Source organism: Entamoeba dispar, genomic scaffold (assembly GCF_000209125.1).
Source record: "Entamoeba dispar SAW760 scf_1105229463483 genomic scaffold, whole genome shotgun sequence".
NCBI lineage: Eukaryota > Evosea > Mastigamoebida > Endamoebidae > Entamoeba > Entamoeba dispar.
The window spans coordinates 26,345-46,478 of record NW_001855715.1 but is presented as its reverse complement, the minus strand read 5'-3'; the positions used below and the strand labels follow the sequence as shown (position 1 = coordinate 46,478).

At 27.4% G+C, this 20,134-nt stretch overlaps 12 protein-coding genes across 12 annotated transcripts in view, besides 16 other annotated features; 7 read left to right on the top strand and 5 right to left on the bottom strand.

The window, feature by feature from the left end:
* The window catches only part of EDI_204360 (uncharacterized protein), a gene marked incomplete at both ends in the record, with an annotated part of 2,127 nt that extends 2,070 nt beyond the window's left edge, over positions 1 to 57 (bottom strand). Inside the window, one exon of the mRNA XM_001741014.1 lies at positions 54 to 57. Within this exon, the coding sequence (XP_001741066.1) occupies positions 54 to 57 (4 nt within the window). The remainder of the gene's footprint in view (positions 1 to 53) is intronic.
* Positions 1 to 93: a sequence feature (AT_rich).
* A 222-nt stretch (positions 94 to 315) lies between these two features.
* On the top strand, positions 316 to 2,364 carry EDI_204350 (DNA replication licensing factor mcm4, putative; the record flags this gene model as incomplete). Its single annotated transcript, XM_001741013.1, has 1 exon — positions 316 to 2,364. The coding sequence occupies one exon, from the start codon at positions 316 to 318 to the stop codon at positions 2,362 to 2,364; it is 2,049 nt and encodes a 682-aa protein (XP_001741065.1).
* Positions 2,365 to 2,474: 110 nt separating this feature from the next.
* On the bottom strand, positions 2,475 to 3,200 carry EDI_204340 (histone acetyltransferase GCN5, putative; the record flags this gene model as incomplete). The annotated part of the gene is made up of 1 exon (XM_001741012.1): positions 2,475 to 3,200. The coding sequence occupies one exon, from the start codon at positions 3,198 to 3,200 to the stop codon at positions 2,475 to 2,477; it is 726 nt and encodes a 241-aa protein (XP_001741064.1).
* Positions 3,201 to 3,443: 243 nt separating this feature from the next.
* EDI_204330 (tip120, putative) lies at positions 3,444 to 6,962 on the bottom strand (the record flags this gene model as incomplete). Its single annotated transcript, XM_001741011.1, has 1 exon — positions 3,444 to 6,962. One exon carries the CDS (start codon positions 6,960 to 6,962, stop codon positions 3,444 to 3,446), a length of 3,519 nt encoding a protein of 1,172 aa, XP_001741063.1.
* Positions 5,962 to 5,984: a microsatellite.
* A 136-nt stretch (positions 6,963 to 7,098) lies between the features above and the next one.
* Positions 7,099 to 7,197: a sequence feature (AT_rich).
* A 36-nt stretch (positions 7,198 to 7,233) lies between these two features.
* On the bottom strand, positions 7,234 to 8,046 carry EDI_204320 (F-actin-capping protein subunit alpha, putative; the record flags this gene model as incomplete). Its single annotated transcript, XM_001741010.1, has 1 exon — positions 7,234 to 8,046. One exon carries the CDS (start codon positions 8,044 to 8,046, stop codon positions 7,234 to 7,236), a length of 813 nt encoding a protein of 270 aa, XP_001741062.1.
* A 34-nt stretch (positions 8,047 to 8,080) lies between these two features.
* Positions 8,081 to 8,167: a sequence feature (AT_rich).
* Positions 8,168 to 8,175: 8 nt separating this feature from the next.
* EDI_204310 (xaa-pro aminopeptidase, putative) lies at positions 8,176 to 9,909 on the top strand (the record flags this gene model as incomplete). The annotated part of the gene is made up of 1 exon (XM_001741009.1): positions 8,176 to 9,909. One exon carries the CDS (start codon positions 8,176 to 8,178, stop codon positions 9,907 to 9,909), a length of 1,734 nt encoding a protein of 577 aa, XP_001741061.1.
* A 100-nt stretch (positions 9,910 to 10,009) lies between these two features.
* Positions 10,010 to 10,054: a sequence feature (AT_rich).
* Positions 10,055 to 10,182: 128 nt separating this feature from the next.
* Positions 10,183 to 10,506, top strand: EDI_204300 (uncharacterized protein; the record flags this gene model as incomplete). The annotated part of the gene is made up of 1 exon (XM_001741008.1): positions 10,183 to 10,506. The coding sequence occupies one exon, from the start codon at positions 10,183 to 10,185 to the stop codon at positions 10,504 to 10,506; it is 324 nt and encodes a 107-aa protein (XP_001741060.1).
* Positions 10,491 to 10,561: a sequence feature (AT_rich).
* Positions 10,556 to 12,361, bottom strand: EDI_204290 (uncharacterized protein; the record flags this gene model as incomplete). The annotated part of the gene is made up of 1 exon (XM_001741007.1): positions 10,556 to 12,361. The coding sequence occupies one exon, from the start codon at positions 12,359 to 12,361 to the stop codon at positions 10,556 to 10,558; it is 1,806 nt and encodes a 601-aa protein (XP_001741059.1).
* Positions 12,216 to 12,330: a microsatellite.
* A 6-nt stretch (positions 12,362 to 12,367) lies between the features above and the next one.
* Positions 12,368 to 12,434: a sequence feature (AT_rich).
* A 238-nt stretch (positions 12,435 to 12,672) lies between these two features.
* Positions 12,673 to 12,735: a microsatellite.
* Positions 12,736 to 12,737: 2 nt separating this feature from the next.
* Positions 12,738 to 14,416, top strand: EDI_204280 (T-complex protein 1 subunit theta, putative; the record flags this gene model as incomplete). The annotated part of the gene is made up of 2 exons (XM_001741006.1): positions 12,738 to 12,741; positions 12,789 to 14,416. 2 exons carry the CDS (start codon positions 12,738 to 12,740, stop codon positions 14,414 to 14,416), a joined length of 1,632 nt encoding a protein of 543 aa, XP_001741058.1.
* Positions 14,417 to 14,533: 117 nt separating this feature from the next.
* On the top strand, positions 14,534 to 15,559 carry EDI_204270 (ethanolamine-phosphate cytidylyltransferase, putative; the record flags this gene model as incomplete). The annotated part of the gene is made up of 1 exon (XM_001741005.1): positions 14,534 to 15,559. The coding sequence occupies one exon, from the start codon at positions 14,534 to 14,536 to the stop codon at positions 15,557 to 15,559; it is 1,026 nt and encodes a 341-aa protein (XP_001741057.1).
* A 19-nt stretch (positions 15,560 to 15,578) lies between these two features.
* Positions 15,579 to 15,609: a microsatellite.
* Positions 15,610 to 15,778: 169 nt separating this feature from the next.
* On the top strand, positions 15,779 to 18,622 carry EDI_204260 (uncharacterized protein; the record flags this gene model as incomplete). The annotated part of the gene is made up of 1 exon (XM_001741004.1): positions 15,779 to 18,622. One exon carries the CDS (start codon positions 15,779 to 15,781, stop codon positions 18,620 to 18,622), a length of 2,844 nt encoding a protein of 947 aa, XP_001741056.1.
* Positions 16,629 to 16,652: a sequence feature (AT_rich).
* Positions 17,320 to 17,356: a sequence feature (AT_rich).
* Positions 17,835 to 17,896: a sequence feature (AT_rich).
* Positions 17,934 to 18,002: a sequence feature (AT_rich).
* Positions 18,615 to 18,694: a sequence feature (AT_rich).
* Positions 18,695 to 18,712: 18 nt separating this feature from the next.
* Positions 18,713 to 18,733: a sequence feature (AT_rich).
* A 3-nt stretch (positions 18,734 to 18,736) lies between these two features.
* Positions 18,737 to 20,134, top strand: part of EDI_204150 (uncharacterized protein) — a gene marked incomplete at both ends in the record, with an annotated part of 1,547 nt that continues 149 nt past the window's right edge. The window contains one exon of the mRNA XM_001741003.1: positions 18,737 to 20,129. Within this exon, the coding sequence (XP_001741055.1) occupies positions 18,737 to 20,129 (1,393 nt within the window). The remainder of the gene's footprint in view (positions 20,130 to 20,134) is intronic.

The window sequence follows — 20,134 nt, the reverse complement described above, 5'->3', positions numbered from 1 at the left end:
ATATTATAACATAAAAATTTTCTTTTTTTTTTTACTATTTCGTTTTTAATAACACATAAAAAAGTATAAAATATGTTAATTAAAAGAAAAAAACAGATAAAAACATTGAGGAATTTTAATAAAAAGCCATAAAAAAAAACTTAAAATTGTAAGTGTGAAAGAATGGAGTTAATAGACTTGGAATTAAAACTACAAGATCGTTATTTCTATAATCCAAAATCATCTAAAACTGAATTAGAATTATCATCATTATTAGTACCAAAATTTGAGGAATATGTTCATGCAGAAGAATTTCTTGGACATAGTGAAGTTGGAATGAATATTCAATTAGATGATTTAATTGCAATGGTTGGTGAAGAAGACTTTAAAGAAATGTTATTTGAAAAACCAGAAATTGTGATACCATCAATAGAATATGCTATGCATTACGTAGTCTTACATTCAGCTTCTGATCCATCAAAAATAATGGACTGTAGATGTATTGTTCGAGTCCAAATACCAAAACCAACATCTACAATTAAAGAACTAAAAGCATCGTCTATAGGTAAATTAATTTGTATTAAAGGTACTGTTATTAGGGCAAGTTCAATTAAACCTCATCTTGTGTCAATGGTGTTTTGTTGTAGTACTTGCAAAGCAAATAAAGAAGTAACTTTTAGAGATGGAAAATACACTGAACCAAAAAAATGTCATTTATGTGGATCATCAAGTTTTATTCCAATGAGAAATACTGTAAAAATAACTGAAACACAACGAATTAGAATTCAAGAAGTTGATGAAGGTGAAGGAAGAATTCCAAGAAGTATTGAAATTGAATTAGTTAATGAATTAGTTAACACGTGTGTACCTGGAGATACTGTTATTGTCTCTGGAATATTAAGAAGAAATGACTCAATTACAAAACAATTTAAAAGAAAAAATAAAGACCAAACAATTTATGAACCATATATTGCTGTTAATTACTTAGAAAATTGTCGTGCAGAGACTGGAGATAGAGACATAACAGAATTTTCTGAAAAAGATATGAAGTTTATTGAAATATTAAAAGAAAAAAATAATTTACTTAGACTACTTGTTCATTCATTGTGTCCACCAATCTATGGACATTATATAGTTAAAACAGCAATTGTGTTAGTATTATTTGGTGGAACAAGAAAACATGATATTGCAAAAATTCGGGCTGATTCTCATTTATTAATTGTTGGAGATCCTGGACTAGGTAAGTCTCAAATGCTGAGGGCAGTCGCAAACGTTGTTCCAAGAGGTGTTTATGTATCTGGATCTTCTACCACTAAAACAGGATTAACAGTAGCATTACACAGATATGCAGGAACATCAGATTTTACATTAGAAAGTGGTGCATTAGTACTGGGAGATCAAGGAGTTTGTTGTATTGATGAATTTGATAAAATGGAACGAACAGACTATTCATCACTACTGGAAGCTATGGAACAACAATCAATTTCTATTGCTAAAGCAGGTATTTGTTGTACACTTCCTGCAAGAACTTCAGTAATTGCTGCAGCAAATCCAGTTGAAGGTCATTTCAATTGTGGCAAAACAGTTTCAGAAAATATTAATATGCCTTCACCATTATTGTCTCGATTTGATTTGATTTTTGTTTTAGTCGATAACCCTGACGCTGAGGCAGACAAAGAATTATCTAACCATATTATTAAAATGCATTCTGGGAAAAATATTCAAAGGAAATATAGTCAACTATCAATTTCTCAAATCTCTTCAACTGGAACCACACAAGCCACAAATGGAAGAATTAGTCTTAGAGATTATTTAAGTGATCATAGTGTTGAGAGTTCAGACCCACTACCACCAAGACTATTTCGAAAATATCTTGCTTATGCAAGAGCTAATATTCATCCTCAACTAAACGAAGAAGCTAAGTTAGAACTACAACATTTTTATATTGAACTAAGACAGTCTTATAAAGAAGATGATGACACTCCAGTAACAACTCGTCAATTAGAAAGTTTAATTCGATTGACTGAGGCAAGAGCTAAAGCAGAATGTAGAGAAATTGCAACAAAGGATGACGCGTTGGATGTGATAGAAATATTTAAAATAGCAAGTTTAACTGGATTAGGTGGTATCTCAAATTCACCTGTTATTGATTTTAGAGCTATGGGAGGTGTTCGTGGAGGTAAATCAAAGATGCTCAAGAGTTTAATGCGTGTATTCCAAACAGAGGCAAAGAAAAAAAATAGCAATATATTAACCAAGAGTGAAATTCAACAAATTGCAAGTCAATTACATGTTCCAGATATGCAAGATCTTGTTGATCAATTAAATAATGAAGGGTTTTTATTAAAACAATCAGGGGGATATAAACTGGCAACAGGAATGTGACATGGCTTCAGAAAGAAAAATAAAAAGTAGATAGAAATTGATTGACAAATAAATACTCTATAATTGTAATTTTATAACGAAAGATTTATGTTAATTCATTTATTCATTTGTTAATGAATATCAGGCTTCCAACCAGTTTCTTTCAATCCAGGTATTTCTTCAATTTTTATTTTAGGAATTCCTTGTTTAAAACAGGTTAATCCTGGACGTATTTCAGATTTAGATACTTGTCCTATTAAAGACTGTAATGCATCTCGTTGTTTTTTGATTGTTGAGGGAACATCAGTATAATCTTCTACATTTTTATGAAGAACACATTCCATTAATGTAGCTTCAACATAATCTTTAATGTAACCTTGCCAACGTTCTTTATTTAATGTTACATGCTTATGAAAACCTTGTTTCATAAAATAACCAATAGCCTGATTGTCAGCATAAGTTAGTATATGATAAATTCCTCGACTTTGAATTTCTTTCTTTAAATGTTGCATTAGATATGAACCGAACCCTTGTACTTGTTGTGTAGAATCAACAGCACAGAAAACTATTTCAACAAACCCTTGAGTTGGAAATGGTCTAAAACAAATTCCACCAAAGGGCTTATTGTCTTTACAATTAATAAGTAACAACGATTCATGATATACAGTATCATAAACAATTCTACTAATATAATCCAATGCCATATTAGGTAAATGTCTTGAAACAATATTTTTCATTGCTGTTAATAATTCTAATTGTTCTCTTGTTCCTTTATTAGCAACAGTAATGAATTTAATTTCTCCTTTTTTTTCTTTTTCCCTTGGAATTGCTCCTCGAACTTTTGGTGCATCAGACATATTTTTGATTTCTGATATTTTTTAGTAATTTTTAAATTTGGATTTTAGATTTTTGTGAATGAAATAAATAAATATCTTAAAACAAGTTACCATCCTAATAAATTTATTACTGATGAATATGATAGAAAGAAGTTACTTTTCATTGTAATGATAATTATTTAGATAGTCACCACTCAATGTAATTAAAAACAACATAAAACTAAAAACGTTGTGTAATTCTTATTTCAATTTCTTAAATTAAGATTAAACCATTGATTTAAATATTGGTCCCATTTTCAAACTATTCATAATGTCATTAAATAACTTCTCAAATTGAACACTTACATTTGCCAATGGATGAGCAGAAACTTTAGCAATAAATCTGCAAACTGCTTTTGAAAGTTCTTGTTGTTTTGGTGGGTCAGCATCTTTATTTTTTTCATCTAATGAAGAGCTAATGAGCCTTCTCATCTCTGGAACAAAATCTTCAATATTTTCTACCATAGGATCAGGATTAAGAATAACCATCTTTGTTAACAAATTGAAACAGAGTAATCTAATATCATGATCATTGTCATTAACAATACCGTTTAATACTGTTGTTGCAATTTTCTTATAATCAAGATCATTTAAGAAATTATCAATCAATACATTCAAACAATCATAAACTGCCTTTCTAGCATCAAGACCATTATCTGAAATATGTTTACAATTACCGAATTTAGCAACAAGGATATAGGTTTGATCAACTGCAGTTTGTGCAATAACATTTTCCAAAATATTATTAAGGTATGGATAAATTTCTTTTTGTGCATGATTTAATAAATATGAAGTAACAGCAAATAATGCACATTTAATTGCTGGTGTTTTATCTCCTAATCTTGATGCAACTAAAGGAATTAATGGAACAAACAATTGAACATCACAATTATTCATACATGTCTTTTTAATTGACCCAATTAATGCAGCATTACCATTTTTATCTTTTAATGCTGGTACATAATATCTTGGTACATAAGTTGTAGCATCAACAGAAATTAATTTACCAAAACAATCAGATAATGGTAATAAAATCTTATCATCAGAGCCAAGTAAAATTAATTGTTTTAATACATCTTCAACTTCACTTTGGTCAACGTATTTGACAGCTTCTTTCATTGCATTCATTAAGAAGAAACTCTTCTTCTTTTGTAACTTTTCGAATAAAAATGGGATAATTCCTGGAAGAGATCCAAGTGCCATAGATGCAGCTTGTCTAACTGGATCACTATCAACTTCTAATAAATCAACAAGAATATCTTGAAGTGATTCTTTTTCAACTTCTCCATTAATAGCCATTTGTCCAATAGCATATAACAAAACAATTGAATTAAAGAATTCAACTGATTGACTAACATTAACTTTCAAATTTTTTACACTAGCCTTAACTTCTTTAAGAATAGTTGATACTTCAGGTTTAGTAGAGGCAAGCATTAAACCAGTTAAATACAAATTGACTTTAGAGTAAATAATATGATTTTCAATATTCATAATCATACTAGTAACTTTCTTTTTTTCTTTAGTTGCCAAAATAGCTGTTAGATTCATTAAACATGAACCCAAACTTTCACGTGCATTATTTCCTTTACTAATTTCTATTAATTTACGATATACGTTATTTAAAATTGTATTTACCAATTCTCCATTCTTAGCAAATAATGAAATAATATTAACAGATAATTCTACAATATTACTATCACTATCATAAACAAAACTAGCAATGATTGGAAGTGCTGATTCTATTGTTTTATTAGAAATTGAAGGACATGATTCTAAAATACTTTTACAAGCATTTAATGAACTAACTTTAACTTGTCTAGTTGCTTGTTGTGTTTGTTGGATAGTTTGAAGGAATAATTTATCTGCATTCTTTAATACACTTAAAATTTGATAATTAATTGTATTTCCAATTACAACCAATGCAGATGCTTTCAAAAAAGTATTTTCATATAACGAAATAAGTTCATTAAATGATTCTTTTAATGCATCAAAAGGTAATATAGAAATGAATTTTTTAATAATTGTTCCAATACAATAAATAGCTTGTTCTTTAACTTCATGGTCTTTGTCTGATTTAATTAAACCAATTAACGAATTAAGAATATTTACAACATTTAATTCATTTCCTTCTTCAATAGTATCTGTATTTTCTAATAATGAATTCTCAGTTTTAACTGCATCAATAGCAATTCTAAAATTCTTATTTTCAAATAATGAAATAAGGATTGGAGAAATAATAACATCTATTGAACTTGTTCCTTTCACTTTAAATAAATTTCTTAATGAATCACAAAGAGCAAATAATAATTCTACATGAGTTTTTGGTGTCTTAAGTAATTCAATAATAACGTTTTGTGTTATTCCAATTTCTTTAAGCAAAACAATTCCATCAAATACAGATAGTTCTGAAATAATCTTAAAACATTCAATCTTTGATTTCTCAACAAATTTCTTTCCATTCAAAATAATGTTTATTTGAGAAATAACAGTTGGAATAGTTTGTGTGATCTTTTCATGAACTACTTTATGACCGTTGTTAATTGTATTTATTGTTAATGAGTAAATACCTAAAATAATATCTAACACTATCTCAACACTTTCTTTCATTCTTTTAACAATAACTGAAAGTCCTTCTTCTATGAATCTATCAAATAAATCTTCTCGTTTGAGGATAACAGAATTAATGCAATCACCTGCTAATTTTCTTAATTTCCAAGTAACATCTTGTTCATCTTCAAAAATGTCTTCTTCCTCTTCTTCTTCTTCCATTGGTTCTCCATCTTCTTCATCAAATTCAAATCTATTAGGATCATATTGAATATACTCTAAAGCAACTCCTAAAATCTCATCAGCTACTTCACCAAGTTTACTTGGACAAGACAAAACAAAAACATTATAAGTATTTAAAATAGCTTCTTTCAAATCATCGTCGACATCTTCTTCAGCTCCAGTGAACTTTTCTTTTAAAACAATAAAAACATTATTAACAAATGGTCCAAATTTGTCTTTAATAATACCACAAATAGATGAAAACATAGTTACATATACTTTCATTTGTTCTTTAACAGTACATTTCTTTAAAGCAGTAAGAGAGTTATTAAGAATTAATTGTAATTGACTGTCATCAGCATATTTGGAGAGATGTGCAATACATTGAACTGTTCTTCTTCTATTTGCAAAAACACCTTTAGAAATATAAGGAAGAAGAGTTTGAATAACATGAGATATATCTAGTGTAGATCCATTTTTAGTAATAATAACATCTAATACATCCAAGTTATATCCAATAGATATATCAGTTAATTCTTTAAGACTAAAGAAATTAAGTAGTGGAATAGAAAAACTATCATTCAACAATAATTTAAATTCCTTATTAATGATAAAGATTTTTAAAGTTTGTTTAATAACTTCCACTGCAACATCTCTATGAATGTCCATTTTCTTAGCTGGGTCTAATAAAATAGTCTGTAATTTTTTTAACATTAACTTTACTGATGAAGCATATGTGATATGAGGAGCGAATGATGTCATACATTTAATAGCAATGTCTTTAACGTCATTAGTTTCATCAGTGAGTAATGTTAAAAGACCAGTGACAATATTGTTTTGTTGGTTTTGGTCAAATTTAAATCCTTTATTTTTATTTAAACTGTTATTAAAATCAGAAGTTGCCATATATCTTAGATCAGGATCAGGATTTCTCATCTTCTCTAATGTCATATTTAAATCAATGTTAAATTGCATTTTTCTTATTTATTTATTTTTCTCTGATTCATCCTTTTTAAGTTCTTTTTGACTGCCACGTCTTTCTTTCTTTAACTAGTTAAACCTCAAATTCAATATTACCTTATATTCCCATCTTCTAGTAACTTCTGTTGAGTTTATTTACAATTAAATTTTACTATAATTCAGTAATCTTAAAACTATATTTTTTTAATAGTTATATTAATAAGATCTTAAAAAAATATAAAAAAAAATTGAAAGAAGAATTGAAAATCAATGTAGAGATGAAATTTTATTTCATCATCTTATGACCTTTCCAATTTGCCCAATTAATCTTTTGTCTTGAAATTGGAAGTTGTCTTCTTAATGCTTTGAGACAATTATCACTTAATGTAGCAAAGATTTTATCAAGTTCTGCATGGAAAGTATCTTCAATGTTTTTAATTTCCTTAATAACATTTTGAGCAATTTGATCTTCAGAACCACCATTACAAGTAACTTTCTTTTTAGTATCAGTATGCATTTGAATATTGGCGTCTTCAAAGTAATGAACTTGAACTCTAATTCTTCCTTCACAAGTGACTTTACTTCCAACAGAAATAGTCCATTCTGATCTCCATTTGCCATTAGAGAATTGTGCGACTTTAAGATCAGCAGCAGAAATAATAATTGTGTATGTATTATTATCTTTTGGCATTACAATAGCAGCACCTTTTGGATAAAATTCTTTAGCATAATTATCTAATTTCTTTTGAAGGGCTTGTCTTAATGAATCATTACCTGGAAGTCCAGAAGAAAGTGGTTGACTTGATGTAATTTGTTTACTCAAGTGATCGAAAGTAACAACTTTCTTATTAACTGGATCAATGAATTCTTGAGCAGATTGTTCTGTGTATTTAGAAATAATTACTGGATTAGTTCCATCCATTACAACTGTTAATTGTTCAGTGTTGTAATCATGTAAACAAACTGGAAGACATTCTTGGAATATACTATCATCACCAACTACTTCCCTACAATCTTTAAGAACATTATTAAATTCTCCTGGTGGAGAATCTTTAAGGAATGTTGTAACGATCTTAGTTTTCTCGCTTTCTGAAGCCATCTTTGAATTTTGAGTTCAGTGAATAGTTGAACTCTAAAAATCTAAAATAATTTTTTCATATTTCTCTATTTTTATTTTTGTGTTATTTAAAAATAATGTTTTCTATTTAAATTGTTTATTTCTTATTTCATGTTTCAACACCACTTGAAACTCTTAAGAAATGAAATGAAAAAACGTAAAATTACTCATTACTATCATGAAATATCTGACCCTCATATGACAGAATTTACACACTCATTTTATCATCGATTAGAGTGGTTGTGTGGATTTAGTGGATTTACAGGTGAAATTGTTATAACTCAAAAACGAGCATGTTTATGGACTGATAGCATTTACTTTTTACAGGCACAAAAAGAAATTGCACAGGGATGGGAAGTATATGACATTGATAATATAGAAACTATTTCTCCATGTTTAATGATTAAACAAAATAAAAAGATTTCTTTAGGACTCAACCCTGAAATTACAAATTATATTTCACTAGAAGAACTGTTTGATGTTGAACTGAATATCATTCCAATTGATATTTTTAATATTATTAATCCTTTACCTTTTGTTTTATCTTCAATCCATCTTTTTAATGAAAGTTCAACATCTGTACTTCAAAAAATAGAAAGTATTAGAAAGAAATATCATAACAGTACTATTATCTTAACTAACCTTGCTGATGTTAATTGGACTTTCAATATTAGAGCACATGATATTCCTTATTCACCAATAGCATATGGGTATGGTGTTATTACCCCAACTCAAGTTCATCTTTTTGTAGGAAATAAAAAACAATCACAAGAATTAGAAGTACAATACCCATTTAATGAATTAAAGATTAAAGTTCATTCTTATCACTCATTTTTTGGATCTATTAAAAATTTAATAAAGACTCCTATCGTTGTTTATAATAAAGAGAATGTTAATATGAAACTACAAGATATCATTGATTCGATTCCAAATTTGAAAAGAAAAGAATCACTAAGATTTATTCAAGAATTAAGATCAATTAGAAGTTCAAAAGAAATTGAGATGATAAAACAAATTCATATCAATGATAGTATTATTCTTTGTTATTTCTTTAGTAAATTAAATCAATTAAAAGGGACTGATATCACAGAATGGGATGCAAGTATATTATTAGAAAAATTAAGAAAAGAACTTGAAGAAAAATATGATGAACCAAGTTTCCTTTCTATTATTGCTACTGGAAAGAATGGAGCAATGATGCATTATGAACCAACAGAACAAAAAAATGAGTTAATTAATTGGGATAAAACACTGTTATGTGATGTTGGAGCACAATATAAAAGTGGATGCACAACTGATGTTACAAGAACTCTTCATTTTGGAACACCAACACAAAAAGAAAGACTATGCTATACTAGAGTACTTCAAGGACATATAGATGCACAGATGACAAAAATTCTTCAAGATGAAAGTATTGATAAAATTGATAAAGTAGCAAGAAAACCTATTATAAATGAAAATGAAGAATGGGACTTTAAACATGACATTGGTCATGGAGTTGGTCATTATTCTTTTGTTCATGAATATCCACCAATGTATGGAGTTGGTTTAAAAATAAAAGAAGGAATGACAACAAGTATTGAACCAGGTATTTATCTTGAGAAAGAATTTGGAATTAGAATAGAAAACGTTATTGTTTTTGAAAATACCCATAATTCATCATTTAAGTTAACACCATTAACATTAGTCCCATATTGTTCTTGTTTAATTGATTATACTCTACTAACAAGTGAAGAGAAAAATTGGTTGAAAGAGTATTACCAAAATATTAGAGATATTATTGTTCCGCTTATAAAAGATACTTCTGTAATTCACTGGGTTGAATCTAATTTAGTAGTTGAATAGATTATTTGTGTCATTCTTTTTATTTTATTTTTTTGATGTTAAGGCATAACAATGATGAATATTTAAATGATGTCTCATTAATGATGGATAATTTTATTCGTTTTTAAGTTTTTTTGTAATTATTTTTAATTAATTTAAAAATTTAGACTCAAAAGAAAGTTCATATTGATTAAGTAAGAAAGTTATGTTCTGTATTTTATAAGAGCATTATGAAGTGATGTTTATTTGAACATCTCTGAAATGAAATCAGAAATACAAAAATAAAATTATACAATGCAAGTAAGTGTTGTTGATCAAATTATTGAACCATTCCAATTAATTACTGAACACAAGCAAAACCAATTTATCAACAACAAAAATCTAACCTTCAAAAGAGTTACTGTTTTATCCACTCAAAATAAAACTGATAAGTTACAACTTCCAAAAGAAGAATATTATAAGCCAAAACAACAAAATATTAAACTACAACAAATGACTGAAGAATCAGTTAGTAAAATCAATAAACTGTTCTATATTCAAAAGATTAATAGAGTCAAAGAATGGATATTATCTAAACACCCCTCAGCCTTGTATCCAGAACCATATTTATTACAATAAATGAATGTTATTTTAAAAATAAAACTTAATTAAAAGCAATTTTTTTAAATTAATTCAATAGAGTCTTTGCATCATCTTCACTAATTTGGAATAATTCAGCAAAATATTCTGGAGTAAGGTCATTGTAATAATCTCTATATTTCTTAATATAAGCTTTAGCTGCAAATGTTTTAATAATATTTTTGATATCTGAATAATCTAATTTCAGAGTAGTTTGATTATCAATTATGTCAATACGTTCAAAAGCAGAAACCCAATCTCCTTCGAGAATAGCTCTATGAATTGCACAGGCATGTCCACTAATATTTTGTGCTGGAACAATAAAAGCAGCAGATTTATTTTCAATTAATTTTTTGAATGCAGTGATATTCATTGGAGAATCTCCTTCTTCAGAAACAATTGCTGAGAAATAAAAGGCTGCAGTTAATGCATTAATGTCAATGAACATATGTGGTGGAATTGATCTTGTTTCTGATTTCATATTAGCTTGACCAAGAATAACTTGAACATGATTTGTTTGAATTAAATCATGAAGTAATTTATAAACCAATCGATATTCTTTTGCCTTAAAAGCAGAAAGAGCAGTAAGAGCAACAGCTCTATTATGTAAAATTTGGAATGGAATATTACTATTAATTAATGTTGCTGGAATTGAAACTAATAATGAAGCACCACTATAATCTCCATTTAAAGCAAGATAAGAGACATGACAAAGGAATGCAATTTGTTTTGATTCTTCATCTTTAGACTCGGTAAAGATAACTGTAGCAAGTGCAGTTACTAAATTTTTAAGGGTTATTGGTTGGTTGTCATAAAGGAAAGATGTTTCATTTGGGAAACAATGAATAGCCTTAAGAATAGATAAGGCTAAATCAATGAAGATATCAATAAAATCATTTGCAAGTGCATTACCACTTTTAGCAATATTCTTTAATTGAGCTAATACAACTAATGAAATATTTGAAAATTTAACAATTTCTTGCATTTTATTAGAATACATTTCTGTTGATGGAATAAACTCTTTCAATGAATGAATTTCATCTTCAATAATTCTACTTAAAGAAAGACTGATTCTATTACTAATTGACTTATCATTTAATAAAGCAATAACCTCATTATTTTTGAGATATTCAAGAATTCTTTCGGATGTTTTAAGAAGAGTATCAAGAAATTCACTATCCATTCCAATTCCAGGTCTTTTATTTCTTCCATAATTAGTAATAGAAACAGATAAAATATCAGATGCAATCTTGAATTTTAATGTTTGTGCATTGGCGTTTTCTTCTAACCAAATTAAGTACAACGGTAATTCATCTCTATCTTTTTGTTTTGTTTTATCAATAACTTCAACATGTTTCTTTTCAATTGCCTCATCCCCTTGAATAGATTTATCAAATAATTCAACTTGAACTCGTTCTTTCTTAACTTCAACCTTCTCTTTAGTTTCTGTAGTACCAGAAGCTTTTTTAATTTCATCATTACCATAATAAAGTCCTCTACTGATAACTGTTTGTAAGCCACCATGAGACTCAATCCAATCTTTTCGTAACCATTTCCAAAAATTACTTGTTGCAGTTTGTGTCACATCTATATTTTGTGCTGGTGCAATTTCAGCAACAACTGGATTCCATTCTTCATCTTCTTCATCTCCAAAGAGGACTTCTTCTCCATTTTCATCATAAACATGAATCTCATATTCTTCAACACTGTCTTCTTCCTCTTCTTCCTCTTCTTCTTCTTCTTCCTCCTCTTCTTCAACCTCCTCACCTTCATCAATTTCTTCTTCTTCAATCTCCTCATCGAATTCTTCTTCCTCTTCTTCTTGTAATTTCTTGTTGCTGTTTTTACGTGACATCTTTTGATTAATTTAATTTAAAAAAAGGGTTTTTTATTCAGAATTAAAAAGAAATAATAATTATAATATTTTTCTGTTTATTTGAGATTGTTCAAAATTATTTTCATATTCCTTTTCAAGTGTCTTTTTTTCATTATTTCATATTAAAAACCTACAACATTACACTGGAAGAGAGTAATAATTTTTTTTTTAACAGAACAAAATTGTGGAAGTATTTTAGTTAATTATATGCCTGAATTAAGACACACATTATTTGGTTTTTACATTGGCTATTAACAGGTTCAAGTTGTGATATGAAGTTTTTTTAAAGTAAATAAAATGAAAAATAAATTATAAATATAGTAAAATAAATTAAAAAAGAATAGAATCAAAATTTATGCGTTTGGATTTTCATAGATCAAGTTCTCTTTTCATTTTCATTTCAAAGAAAGAGAAGCCATGGTTGATTTATTAAAAGAAGGAACAAAACACCTTAGTGGACTTGAAGAGGCTGTGTTAAAGAACGTAGAAGCAGTCAGATCTCTTTCACAAATAACAAAAACAACATTTGGACCTCAAGGAATGAAGAAGTTAATTGTTAACAATAAAGGAAAACAATACGTTACTTCAGATGCAGCTAAGATCATTACTGAACTTGAGTTCCAACACCCTGCTGCTAATATGGTTATTAATGCAGCAAAACAACAACAAGCAGAAATTGGAGATTTTACAAATTTAGTTATTATGTTTGCTGGTGAATTAATGACTCAAGCTGAAGGATTATTAAGAATGGGACTTCATCCAACAATTATTGCAGATGGATATCGAACTGGTTTAAAATTCTTTAATGATCATTGTGAAGATCTTGTGTTATCTACACTTGCAGGTGATGCATCTGTTTCATTAGTAGAAAAATATTTAAGACCAGTTATTGGAGCAAAAGTACCTGGATATAGTGAATTTTTTACACACTTAGTTGTTGAGGCTTGTCATCGTACTCTTCATGGGTATGAATTTAATGTAGATAATGTAAGAGTTACAAAAATTCTTGGAGGATCAGTTGATGAAAGTGAAATTATTAATGGGTTTGTATTACAAACAACACCATCTGGAAGTATCTTAGAAGTTCAAGATGCTAAAGTAGCAATTTATGTACAAGGGTTTGAGTTACCAAAAACTGAAACTAAAGGAACAGTTTTATTAAAGGATGCTGAACAATTTAAGAATTTTAGTAAAGGAGAAGAAGAAATGCTTAAAGAATTAGTAAATAAACTTAAAGAACAAGGAGTTAAAGCAGTAATTTGTGGTGGAAATGTTCAAGATTTAGCATTACATTATTGTGATAGAGCAGGTATTATTATTGTTCGTGTAGGATCAACATTTGATTTAAAAAGATTATGTCGTGTTACTGGAGCTACTCCATTTATTAGTTTAACAACAGAATGTGATTCAGGTAATTTTGGTATGTGTGAAAAAATTTATGTACAAGAAATTGGTAGTACTAAATGTACTGTTTTTGAACGTAAAGAATCAGCTGCTGTAACTACAATAGTTGTCCGTGGATCAACACAAAATATTTTAGATGACATTGAACAAGCTATTGATGATTGTGTCTGTGAATTTAAAATTATTGAAGGACATAAAAAATTTGTTGGGGGAGCTGGTGCATTTGAAATTGAAATGTCAAAAAAGATTAGTGAAGTAGGAGATAAGTGTGATGGACTAAAACAATATTCTATTAAGAAATATGCAGAAGCATTCCAAATGGTTCCAAGAGTTTTAGCTGAAAATGCAGGACTTGATGCAACTGAAGTTCTTTCTGAATTATTTGTTGCACATCAAAATGATATTTCAATGGGAGTTAATGTTGATTCAAATACTCAATTACTTAATACTAAACAAGAAATGGTATTTGATAATTTAGAAGCAAAAAAGAATGCTATTAAATTAGCAACTAATATTGCAACTACTATTCTTCTTGTTGATCAAATAGTAATGCAAAAACCTGCAGGAGGCCCAAAGATTCCACAACAAAGAATGCAAGGACCAATGGATCAGAATGATGCTGGATTTTAATTTGATTTTCTTATGGTTCATTTTAATGGTTTTTTTATTGTTATTGAATAATTAATTGAACAAGATTTCTGTTTTTATTAGAGATAGGACTTAAAAAGTCCATTTGGCTTAACAGTAATGGCTTCACTTGGAAAAGGATTTGAAGACCAATTCAAACACCACTTTGTTAAGAATACTAAACCTGGAGTACCTAGAATATGGGTTGATGGTTGCTTTGATATGTTTCACTGGGGACATGCCAATGTCATAAGACAAGCTGCTGCTGCATTTGATTATAAGTGTTGTTTGTGTGTTGGGCTTCATAGTGATAAAACTATCACAACACAAAAAGCTAAGCCTGTGATGAATGAAGAAGAAAGAACTGCTGCAGTATTAGCATGTGAATGGGTTGATGAAGTAGTAGATGGAATTGTTTGGTGGTGTACTCCATATAATTTTGTTAAATCATTTAATATTGATTATGTAGTACATGGAGATGACATTGTTTGTGATGCAGTTACTGGAAAGAATTGTTATTGGGAAATTCAAGAACATGGAATGCTTAAGTTAGTTCCAAGAACTGAAGGAGTTTCTACAACTGATCTAATTTACAGAATGCTTAATCCAACTTCACAAGACCATTGGACTGGATATAGACATTCAATCCTTTCTATTGATAAGATAAGATTATTTAGTGAACAAAAGAGGTCACCAAAAAAAGGTGATACAATTGTATATCTTGATGGTGTTTTTGATTTACTTCATATTGGGCATTATAAATTATTAAAACATGCAAAAGAAATAGGAAGTTATGTTATTGTTGGAGTTTATGATGATGTAATTGCTAACAAGAAGTTAGGAATTAATTATCCAATTTGTAATATTGGTGAAAGAGTTATGAGTTTGTTAGCATGTGGTTATGTCGACAATGTTGTTATTGGAGCTCCAGAAGGAATTACGAAAGAGATGATTGAAAAGATGCATATCAATAAAGTGTTACATGGTAAACATGAGTATAATGAATTATTATATAAAGATGCCATTGAAATGAATATAATGGATGTTTATAACTCCGATTCTACTGTTACAGCATTAGATATCATAAATAGAATTAAAGCTATGCATGATACTTATGAAGAGAGAAATAGTAAGAAACAACGATAAACAAGAAATCGAAATCTAATTTTTTTAATTTTTTTTTTGTTTTTTTTTTTAAAAATATTACAATCAAAAAAGAAGATATACCACTCAAATGAATTGTAAATATTTTGACAGAAAGAGAATAACAGAATTAAATGTCTAATCAGTAGTTAAAATGAAAGTCAAACTCAAATAAATGTTTAAATTGTTTTAGTTCAGAAGAACTATAAAATTAAATTTTTTATGAATCTAGAGATACAGAACGAAATAAGTGTTACAAAACAAATATCTAACTTTCTTTATACCCTTCAAACAAAGGGAATTGTTGCAACAAAAAATTCAGTTAATTTATTTCTTAAAGAAAATAAATTACCACTATCAGTAAATTTTGGAAGTACTGGGTTTTATTATGAAAGAAGAGTTGTTCCATTAATTAAACAAGAAAGAGAATACGATTGTTCTATAAAGAGACAGGAAATATTAAATCAAATTAAAATAACTCCAAAAGAATGTATTTTTTCATTAGAAGAATATGGATATCAGAATTATCGAGATAAAAAAATGTATGTTATCACTAGAAGATCTCTTATTCAGTATAGTGAAAGATTTGAATTAGGTAGAGAATCTAAATTGTCTAATAAAGTAATGATTATAGGATTAGATGGATTTAAGTTTGAAATATTTCATGTTAAAGGAGAGTATTATACATTTGATCAAATGAAAGAATGGTTTATTAAGAAAGTAATACCACAAATAATTAATAGAAAAATGAAGTTTCAAGGAAAAAGATTTATTTTATTAGATGAATATTTTCAAGAAGGTTTCAATAATATGAAAGAACTTAAGAATTGTAATATTGAATTAATCTTTTTAAATCACTCTGAAACCAAGAAATTAAATCCTTTAACTCTTGCACTTAATGATTATGAATTAGATTATTCAGAGTTAAAAGAAGAAGTATTAGATATGATATGTACTAAATGTGGGTTATTCGAAAGTAATTTTATAAGAAGTTTATCTAAAACAAATGATAATCAAAGAGTTGAGGATAAAGAAAAAACCTGTAAAAGATTTAATAATGAATTAAGAAGTGTTAATATAAATAAAAAAATAAATAGTGTAGATACTAAAACAAATATGAAAAAAGATTTCAATGATAATTTTTTATTAATTCAAAGAATAATAAAAGAAGAAAATACATTTTCAGATATTAGTAGTTGGTCAGAAAATGATGATAGTATCATTGAAATCCCAGCACTAACTAAGATAAAAAGAAGAAAAGAAATTGAGTACATTTTAGATGAAGATTTTTATGAAGATAGTTCATTAAAGGAATTAGTTGATGAGAATGAGATTTATAGTGAAGAGTCTGATTTATTTATTAAGAAGAAAGAAGATATTACCAAAAAGTTTTATTTGCAACTTACAAAAGAGCAAAAAAAAATTTATCATTGGTATGTTAAACGATATTCTGAGAAAGAGTCAATGGTTTTAAAATTATTAGAGAGAAATATTCAACAAGAAATTAAAAAAGAAACTCAAAGAAAAGAATTTAAAATAATAAATAATGCATTTGAACAATTTATATTTCTTTATCTAAGACATCCTTATGATATAGAAGAAATAGATAAAATTTTTCATAATAGATTTATAGTACTTGAAGATTCTTTAATTTTTATATCAAAAGAAAAACTCAATCAATTTATTTTTCAATTACAAAATACTGAAAGAATTTATGGATTTCTTAGTGTTAATCAAATACATTCAATAGCACAAAAAAATGGAATAAATTTTAATTATAATTTAGTTAATGAATTTAATGTGTTTGGATGGAGAGAAATTGTAGATCCAAACATAATATTCTATCATGACCTTAATGGTTATAACATTGAAAAAATAGGAGATGAGTATAAAAAAAGTTTTATTGAAAAATGTAAAGGAGTACCAAAATCATTCATTTTTTGTATTGGTAATTTTGGTGGAATACTTGATTTGTATAAACCTCCTAGATTAGTTGTTAATAAATCACTTCATTTAGAAGATTTTGTTAATGATTTAAAAGAACATCCAACACATATGGAAAGACAATACCCTGTTTTATTTCATGAAGGTATGTTATTATCGAATGTAATAGGATGTATATGCGCTGATGGAACAAGTATTAATCCTTTATTAGTTTGTTCAAATCAAAACCAAGAAGAAGACTATTCAGAGAAAGAGAATGAACATATTTTTATAGGAACAACATATAACATGTATTGTGATATAAATAACTTTAAAGAATGGTTCAGAGAGATTGTTATTAAAGAAATTAATAAAAAGAAAAATACAAATAAATATTCTTCAAAAATAATATTTATTGCAAATGAACATCTCAAAGAATATTTTGAAGATAAAGAAATTAAATTATATATTAATATGGAAAAAATTGAAATAATTTATAATAAACAAGAAATTAATTATTATTGGAATCCAATTGATACTTTTATTCATTTAATGGTAAATGATGCATTTGAAAGAAGAATAAATCAAAGAATTATTGGGACAATTTCAGATTATCGTAAAACTAAAATGTCATGGATTATTAAAGCAAATCTAAATTCAAATATTATTCATAAAAGTTTTCAATCAATTGGATTAAAAAATAATTTAGATAAAGATAAATTAGAATTTATGTCTAAAGAAGAACAAATTGAATTTAATAAATTAAAAGAAAAAGAGCTTCATCAACCTATTCAAATTCAATTAAGAAAACAAAAATTTTCTTTTGAAATAAAATATACAAAACCATTATATAGAACAATATTAAGTTGTATATTAAAACATATTGAATGGAATATGTTAGATAATAAATATGACCTTTATGACTATTTTCTAAATAACTATCCTTTCTTTAAAAACACTAACTTTGATCAATTTCTTGAATATCAAAAACCAAAACAACTTTCTTATGAACAAATTAATCAATTTATGAATAAAAGTAAATGGGATGAAATTGATACTGAAGAAGATACAATTGAAATATATGAACCATCACCAAATTTGAGAATTCAACAAATTTGTGAATTAGATGTTGATGATATTTAATAAATAACAAAAAATAAAAATAAATACTTAAATAAAATTGTTATGTTAAAATTCTTAAAATAATCTATTTTTGATGATTTTGAGATGGCGTTTTAAAATTTTTTAATTAAAGAAATGAACGAACAAAGTAATACCTCTTTATCAGACCTTCCATTATTAACTATTCCAGTTATTTTATCTACTCCTTTTGGTGATTCTTTTGTTTCTAATAAACTTGAAATAAATAATTTATTTGTTGGGATGTATATTATTGAATTTGATAATGTTAGTGGAGAAAAAATAGCTTATAAACAATTAACACATCCAATGAACAGTGCAGTAGAAAAAGAATTAATTGGGATGATGATGGGAGCAGATTATTATGGATATGCACCAGTTACACTATTATTAAATACTATCACTAATTATCATGTGATCAGTATTCATTTTACTTGTTACAATCCATCAAATAAAAGAGGATTTGTTACTACATGTTGTATTGCTATTATACAAACTATACCATTCACTTCTTCTCAAGTTAATTTACTTACAGAACGGCTTACTCAATTATCATCAAAACTTCAGTCAATAGCTTTAAAACTTCATAACACATCAATTTCTTATTCATCTATTTTATCTCTTGAAGAGCTTATAGACTCAACTGACCCTACACCTTCTTTATTTAAAAGAGTAGTATCAGGATTTTCCTATAATTTATTATCAACACATTTTTATTATTCAGTATTAACTGACTTTATTAATTTAACCCATCCATCTCATATTATTGCATCAGGTGGTCATTCTTTATTCAATTGGTCATTTGTCACATCTAAAACATTACCATTTCATAATTATAAAAGTACTATTTCATCACTACAAAAACCATTAACAAAATCAGGATCTATTGATTCAAATATATCAGAACATAGTATTTCTGAAAATTCTCTAAATCCACCTTTCCCTCCATGTTCTTTTTTAGGAAATACTCCAGAACCAAATGACTTTGATTATCAAAAATTAGTTAATAATTACTCGTCTTGTTTCCCAAACATTTTATTTTCTTTATTATCAGGTCTTCAATGCATTGTTTATTCAAGTGAAAAATATGACATTTCCAAATTAATTGCTATTGCTAAATTTTTCTCTTCATTATGCATTGGTGGTGTTTCATCACAAACATCTCCAAATATACAAATTGTTGATAGACAAGAAGCTTTACTTCCTTTACAACTTCGGTTTATTCAAATATTTGTTATTTGTGAACCTACACTTTCATTAGAATCACCATTACATAATTTATGTTATCTTGATGTCTCAAAAGGATTTCATGGATTAAAATATGGTGATGATATGAAGAATTCTTTATTAGATTCTTTTGTTAAATATGCCCTTAATAAAAAAAGGTTTCTTGCTCAAAAAATGTGGAATGTAATGGTGGAATATAGTCAACTTACTATGAGATGTTTTATTTATCCAGAACTTCATCAAAAAATTATGAATACATCTGAAAGATTCATCATAGCTGTTTGTTTT